The sequence below is a fragment of the Austrofundulus limnaeus genome, unplaced genomic scaffold (genome assembly GCF_001266775.1).
Source record: "Austrofundulus limnaeus strain Quisiro unplaced genomic scaffold, Austrofundulus_limnaeus-1.0 Scaffold51, whole genome shotgun sequence".
Classification (NCBI taxonomy): domain Eukaryota; kingdom Metazoa; phylum Chordata; class Actinopteri; order Cyprinodontiformes; family Rivulidae; genus Austrofundulus; species Austrofundulus limnaeus.
This window is the reverse complement of record NW_013952453.1, coordinates 866,666-874,622: the sequence shown is the minus strand read 5'-3', so window position 1 is coordinate 874,622 and position 7,957 is coordinate 866,666. Positions and strand designations below refer to the sequence as shown.

At 40.3% G+C, this 7,957-nt stretch overlaps 1 protein-coding gene across 5 annotated transcripts in view; it reads right to left on the bottom strand.

Annotated features, from left to right (window-relative positions):
• The window catches only part of tox2 (TOX high mobility group box family member 2), a 108,103-nt gene that overhangs the window by 66,948 nt on the left and 33,198 nt on the right, over positions 1-7,957 (bottom strand). For all 5 annotated transcript variants that reach the window (XM_014008597.1, XM_014008598.1, XM_014008602.1 and 2 more), the window contains exon 2: positions 1,951-2,043. In XM_014008597.1, coding sequence (XP_013864051.1) covers positions 1,951-2,043 — 93 coding nt within the window. The remainder of the gene's footprint in view (positions 1-1,950; positions 2,044-7,957) is intronic.

Here is a 7,957-nt window from a genome sequence, read left to right as displayed (position 1 = left end):
GTGCCAAGCCCACTTTTAACTGAACTGAACGCGGCGAGTGGTGGAGGTGAGGTGAGGGAGAGGGGAGGAGGTACAGAGATACAGATCAGGGGAAAATAAAAGCGGTGTGCAGGGGGAAGGAAGAGGGGAGGAAGGAGAGGATGGGTGAAAGGCGGAAGGGGAGGGGGGAGAGGGGGGGCAGGGACCTACTGCACCTTGACACTTGCTCTCACCACAGCACCTGATAAGTGCAATGGAAAAACGTCTGGTTTCCTCCTGCATGTTAAGTGGTTTATATTCTCCCTCTCTCCTCGCAGCCTGTAGCTACTGTACAGACTCCACAGTCAGGTAATAACAGACAAAAGGAAATGACAGATAACAAAGGGTGGGGCAAAAAATAGCATGTATTGTCTCCTTTTGTGAATCTGTACAAAAGATATCATCTTCAAGGTGCTGCTGTGCAGTAAAACAGACGATTAAGACACGTGTGCACAAACGTTTACCCCATAAATTCATTTCACCAACAACTTCTGCAACACGATTTGGATGCAGCATTTAATTTATACAAGCAGGGATCAGATGATAGCAGATATAGATCTCCACTGCCTCACACATGTCCTGACGTGGAACTCATTCGCGTGATTTGTAAGTGGGTCTCTCCACTGAAAAGCACTAACAATATTCACCTCAGATAGCATATGATTTCAGGCCGTGTGAGAGGATGGCTTTCTTAGAAATGCTTTGTTAGCACTCGCTCCACCTTTGATAAATGATTTACAACACGTGGCCAGAGACATCAATACCATCTCGGATGTAATTAAAAAAAAGGTGCACACCAACAGTATTACATTGCTTTGTTTTAACTTTGCCTGTCTGTCTCTCTACCACCCTTCCTCCCCCTAACTCTCCCTCCTCTTCCTCTCATTGAGCCCCGAAGCACCGAAGAGATAATTCAAAAAGCACTTGCATGGAGTGAAACATGAAAAAGAGGGAAATTAAATTCTCCCTTTTTTCACTCTATTGTTCTCTCATTTTCTCTTTTTTTGTTACATAAATGCATAAAAGCAAGAGAAGCTAGATTCTAATTATGATTTTCAAAACCCTAAAAGTTTTTATGTATTAAAAAAAATAAAGCTTTCAAAAACAAAGAAGGCTGACTGCTCCGGCACTTTGTCAAAGTCAAAGAGCTGCAAGTGTTGCAACTTCAATAAACTTAATCACTTTCTGTTTCTAAGCATTCGTGTGAACACTTGTGTATTAAAATAACTGAAAATGAGACTTTGATGTTTAAATTCATCTGCTTTACCGGAAACAATGAAGGGGGAAAAAAAGGGGGAGAAATCATAAAAAGAAATATGCGTTATAAACCTTCACTTTTTTTCATTTATTTGTTTTGTTTCCAAGAAATCATCTGAAACAAAAGCATTTTTTTAGAAAGCCACTACATCACTTTCTGTGAAAGCAGCAGGAGGCCGTTGGCTGGCCTGCACCTGCTGTAAACCACTTCTTGAGAAGCTATAAGGGAGATACCACAAAAACCACCAAGTCAGATGGATGCTTCATTAAGACCACTGGCCTCGCCAGTCATGGACCGGTGATAAGGAACTGAGCAAGTCTGTCAGAGTAAGTGTGGACAAAGTTAGTTAGTGGGGAAGGAAGATGCCATGTGAAGATGTTAGGAGGATGTTGAGTTGCTTAGGTCGTTCTGGTTGGAAATCCAAGTAATTATAATGATGAGACTTCCTGTCAGGTATCAAGAATTTCCAATTAAAACTTTGAAGCTTTTTAACAACTTTTTTTTTAAAACCATCTTAAGATTACCTCCCTGTGTCAACGAAAAACAAGTCTTCCTCAGTGGTACGCTGTGCGCATTAAATATGGTAAGTAATAAATGAGAGCGAATGGTCAGGGTGCAGGGGTGAACTAGGTGCATGGGGGGGTGGGTGGGGGGGTGCAAGACACGACTCTTACCCCAGTAGAGGGCAGTCTCTTTCCATCAGGGTTAGGGCGCATGGGCAGAGAACTGTAGAGCCTTACTCCTCGATCTGCAGCACCGTATCTGCTCTGGAGAGGAAGAAAGAAAAAAAATAAGCAGATTAGTTCACGTTTACAAGAAAAAAAAGGTAATAAATAACAACCCCAGGAAAACTTTAACAACAAAACTGAGATATGAATTGAACTTCTTTGAATTTGTCCAAACATTGAGAAGAACGAGCAGGAATTGTTCAGTTTCAGTTGTTTTAAGGTTTTATAAAGTTCCACTGATATTTCACACTGGCTGCCATGTTAAATCCTATCAGCTAATGGTGATGTACCACACATAATAACTGCACAGGAGTGGCTCATGTAGCGGCACTAATAGCACTAAGCTGTTGTATTTGGTCACTGGGGTTCCTATGCACTGCTCCTCTCAACTCACTCCATCTTTCTATACAACGCACAACCCACAAACAGAGTTGAGAAGCCTGCAAACCTGCCAGCTCCTCCCTGCACTTCCACATGTGGGTTTCAGCTGCGAAGCACAAGGCCTTCAGTAGTTGGGAAACTAATGATTGATTCACAAAGTATGTTTCCTGCCAGGGAAGGACATGGTAGCTCAGCGGGGCAGACACCAAGGCACGGGTACCTCGCAGGGTTCATTTCAGATCTCACTGCCTTCCTCACATTCTTTATCATTCTCTGTCCTCACTTCCCTGTCAAACATGAGCACCTCGTTTCTTCTGACTCCTTCTGTTATTCTCACGTTAACATCCCTCGTCTCTTCTGTCCAACACTTTTCACATTTTAGTCACCTGATTTGTAGATTGTTAATGTTCACGTAAAAGGGACAGACAAAGTGAGGCACTTTTTTTTACCTCCTGAGGAGTCAGTTTAAGCTTCTTTATGCTCTCTGTTGATAAATGAAACACTACAAGGAATAATACGGATGCAGCTTTATTATGAAGAGGTTCAAACACGAATGAACATTTGGGAACAATTATGGCTGCCTTAAGGATTTGCTCAAAACATGAGATTATGATGTACTTTAATAAAAGGACAAAAATATTTTATAAATGTTTTTTTCCTTTGCTCCTTGCTTTTATTTTTAAAGGGGCATGTAAAATCAACTTTTTTGAGTTTTATATCATGTTATAATGGTCTACTCTCATAAAAAACATTGACTCATTCATACATGTTTGAGAAATCCTGCAGTGTTTTTAGGAAGCCATGCTGAGGAGCAAAACGACAGGTGGGGGCCAGAAACATCTTCTGCTACCAGGAACGCCCCTTGGACGTGTCTTTAAGCCGAACTTCCTCATGGCGGAGCATCCCCCACTCCCCCCTCCCCACACACCCCACCCATGACTCCTGCAGGCTCTCGGGTGATACTGAAAGTGAAACTGGAACTGTCTGCTGAGCTCTCAACACTACTTCTCACTCAGTGAAGCTCTTTTCAGATTAAAAATACCTTTGAGGAAAAAGGCATTTTTCCTCAAAGGTATTGAGGAAAAATAGGCACTGAAATGGGCGAGACAGAAGTGGAAGGTGGTTCTTAAAGAGACAGAGGCCAATTTCAAGGCGTTTAGAAGAAGAAGTGATGAGAAGATAAGAATATTTTCTATTTAAACATAAAAAACAGCATTTTAATAACAGCTAAAGGTGACATAGATACTTTATTATGGTTTAGTATTTAAATGTATGCCTGAGAAACACATGATATTGCCCCTTTAATATTCATTTTGTCACCTCACTGTATACTGGAAAAAAAATGCACACAAAAAGCCAGACATATAAAATCCCACGTTCAGAAACACATCAAAGGTCGAGATATCAGACTAAAGTGTTTGACTATGTTTAACAGCAACGTGAGAGAACAGCCCTGAGTTAAGTTTGTCTGGACCCAGCTTTGTACTTCTGATTGGTCATGTGATGCAGGCCAACTAAAGGCAGTTTATAAAAGAGTTTACAGAATGCAGCTTTTGCAGTCTATAAACACATTTCTGCAGATTGTTCCAATGGGTCTGAATAAGGTGATTACCACAAGGTGAGACCCACACTGTGATGCTCGTAAAATTGTTAGATGAGCTTTTGCAAGCATCACTGTCCATATCGAACATCTTGTCGATGTGAGTTGGATAATGATGACACAGCAGGCATGGGCGGAGCCAGGGGGTGGTGGCCATGGCCACCACAGACCAATCTTTGGCCACTCCCATTGGCCACCCTGCTGCATACCCCTTCTACAGTGAAACAACTTTTAGGGGTGTAATAATCCTCCTGAACAGTTAGTGGCAGTCTTTTTAACAGTGTGAAACATCACCAAGCTCAAAGAAGTGACAAAAAAGTGATTGTTTCCGTTATATACAGAACATATGCCTATCTGACTTATGGTGACAAATGTTTTTGGTTTTTTGTCATCATAACACAGTGTCTTTTTCTGGTATGAAGGCTGCATGATGCTCTGTCCCTTTTGGTTATGAGTAGACCTATCGCTAAATCAGAAAAAGTGAAATGTCCCTTTAAATTCACTGTTGGTGTTTATCAATATTGCGCCTGTTCATTGGGTAAAGTTAATAATATTAGTTTTAAACATGCAGTTGAGGATCATCATTATTTGGCAATCTGTCTCTGAAATAACTATTAAATCAAGTATTTATTTTTGTAGGTAAAATGATGTTTAACAACCTGGTAAAATACACCAGAATGCAGGAAATGGCATCTATTTTGTTCAAATTTTTTTAGGGGAGGACCCCCAGAACCCCCAACAGCCCACTTTTAAAATGATTCTGACACCCGTAGTTATAAGGTTGTCACTGCCTGTATATGGACATAAGGAAATGACCAAAACACTCAAAGATCTGCAGAAACTTTCAAGTAAAAAATGATGTAATTTTTCTGGCCACCCCTGTGTGAGTAGTGGTCCCTGTCTGGCCACCCCTGAGAAAAATGTCTGGCTCCGCCCCTGACTAAAGGTACACTTTTCTAACAAGCTTTGATTTGAAAACTAGCAATCAGTATTTTTTAAAAAACATACTATTTAAACGTGAACATGATGTTTTACAGTACATGCTAAATATTCAACTCAATGAGTCTCCCCAGCCTTGCAGAGAGAGATACTGTACACTGACTCCATTTTTCACTGGTAATTTTTTTTTTTTTTTTGGTCTTGTTCGGTTTCTCGCCAGAAACTCTGCTAAATGAAATCCTTACAGACTAGCTGCTTTAACCAGCAAAGGAGCCACAATAAGTGAATGTTTGATATTTCTTCGGTGTGCCAGGCTAATCTAGCCTCATGGCATGCAGCATTACGGGGCTAATAACAGCTGTCTGGAGCCTAGAGGGGACACAAGCAGGCCTGGCTGTGCTAACTGGCCCTGACAGAGTCATTAGAAGTGCTGGCACTCAGAACAGCAACAGAACAAACTCCTCGCGTTTCCTTGCTGGCTCACAACCGTTTACAAGTGCAAGGGGCATTGTTCACTACACTTGTCCTCTGACACCTTTCTTTTGTTTTTAGTAACTCTCACCCGTGCCGACTCTCTTTCACTGTTTGGCTCGGTTTCTGTAATATTTTGACCGAACCAGCTGCTCCCAGCCAGTTTTTGCATCATGCTGCGTCGAAAGGCTCATTCTTTTCTTAGTTCTGCACACCCACAATCTAGTTAAGCCCGAAATAGAGCCGAGTGGTGGGTTCGCTTGCTACTTTCATTCTAAATAAGTGGCATCTAAAAATAAAATAATAAAAAGGCGCATAAATGATTGCAAGTTTCTAACACACTTTGGTGATCTTGACAGGAAGATGCAGGGCTGGAGGCTGGCATCCTCTTCACTTTGTGTTACTGTATCTACATCTAGGTCTGTCTGAGAAAAAAAAAGGGACTTCCCCAGGCAGACAGCAAAAGCAAACATTGTTCTACCAGCCAGCAGAGCCGAGTCAATCAGTGGAAGCAGAGAGGGCCAATGATAAACACAAAAAGGCCAATGAGATCCGTCTGGACATAAAGACACTAACAATAGAAGGAGGGATGTACATTCCTGTCCCACTCCAGCCATTTTATTTGCCTGTAGAGGCATTTAAGCACATGGCAGTTTAAGACTGGGAGGAGAAAAACCACTCTGGATATTTAATCAACTTTAATATGTGTTTTATATCAATGCGTCAAGATCACGTTTTCAGAAAGACATTGTGTGAATAAACAAAGAAGTACTTGTTTGGATATTTCTGTGTGTGTTCCATTTAGATTCGTAAGCGTTTTTTATTAGTTGTTTAACGATAAAGTGGAATTTGTTGTTTAGCCGCAAGATTAACGGCATGTTTTTATCATATGTTGTGTTAATGCAAATAAGCAGAAAAAAAATATAGGTTAACATTCCATTATAAGGATTTTATTAATCTCGCTACCCAAGATGTCAACCTTTATTCTTTAATAAACAATAACTATTTTAACGGCACATTTTCTACAAATCTGCAGCTTGCTAAAAGCTCACAAGGCGCTGCAATGTGTTAGCTCATTAAATATCAGGATTGGCTTTCTTTCCTTTTTTTCTTTTTTTTTTTAATTGGCTGGGTGGTTACAGGGCACAGCTGTGGGGGTACAGTTACCTGCTGTAATGTTAGCTGTTGCATGTTATATTATTTACACAGACCTGGACTTAATGGAACACATGTGCGTCTGAAACCGACATTCTTCCCAGATTAGCCGAAAGGCTGCACACATCACACTCAGGCGATGAGAGGAATGCAGGGTCTCGACGACGGGCTCGCGGGGAGGGGGCACTATCACTCATCTCTGCTATACAGCGCTCCCCACATATGTACACAAACACACAATAAGTATTTATATTTTATGGATTTGTATTGGGGGAATGTTTTACACTAAACAAAGTTGGCATGCTTCAAAATTATTGGTACATGTACTCCAAACTGCTCTGAATTCTTTGCACTGATGTTTTACTAAACCCTGCTGCCCAAACATACATCAGTTGACTTTTTAGCTGTGGTGGTCCAACAGTCAATAACAGACTACAAATCACTTTTCCAGTGGCTTAAAGATACTTATCGACACTTTAATCTGAGAGAAACTGCTGCGCATTGCACGTTGCATGGTGATGAATCGCTTTCCTTGATACATGTTTTGTGATGAATGTGATATAATTTAATCTGACAAAAAATGATACATGATATTCTAACATGCTTTGCATCAAGATTTTCATATATTGCATTACAAAACAGCAAAAGAAAATCCATAAAAATGTCGAAGGTCGTATGAGTAGGTAAGTGCTACTAGAATTTTTTTAGCAGCTTCCTTAGATTTTTTTTTCAGACTCCTCACTTTTATGTAGTCGACTGTTCTTTGCAGGGACTTGGGAGGGATTTACTCAAGTCTTTTGATGTTAAATTATCCACAGCATCTCTGCAAACATCTGTGCGTTAGAGCTTATGGACCTTGAAGACATGAAAGTGCAGCTTATTTCAATGAGAAAATCATATTTAAACTATACTAGAAACTATACTTCATTAAAAAAAGACATGAATTCATAATTGGCTCAATATCCTAGCAGAACTATATATATATATATATATATATATATATATATGAACATCCCTTGCACATCACATGTATATCTCTTGAGTTTTCTGTTTAGCCACACAGACTTCACTGTAATTCATACAACGGCACTGAATGGGAACAACATGTCTTTACGTGTAAAGGAGATGTCAGCTATGACTTGTGCAGCTCCAACATAACCAGAACATGAAGCCAGAGGCTACCTGCCTCAGGCCACTTCCAGCACTCAAACTAGCCATCACACTGCTGGATATATCTAATCGATGTCAGGGTTTGAGCTGTACACATTTATAGAACACCACTATGGAGGACCAAACCTATCATTATTGGAAATAAATGTATAAATATATAACTGGCGTATTAAAATAAATTATAGGGTCAAAAAGAAGTTTGACAAATAAATTATTGTGCCATTAAATCAATTACAT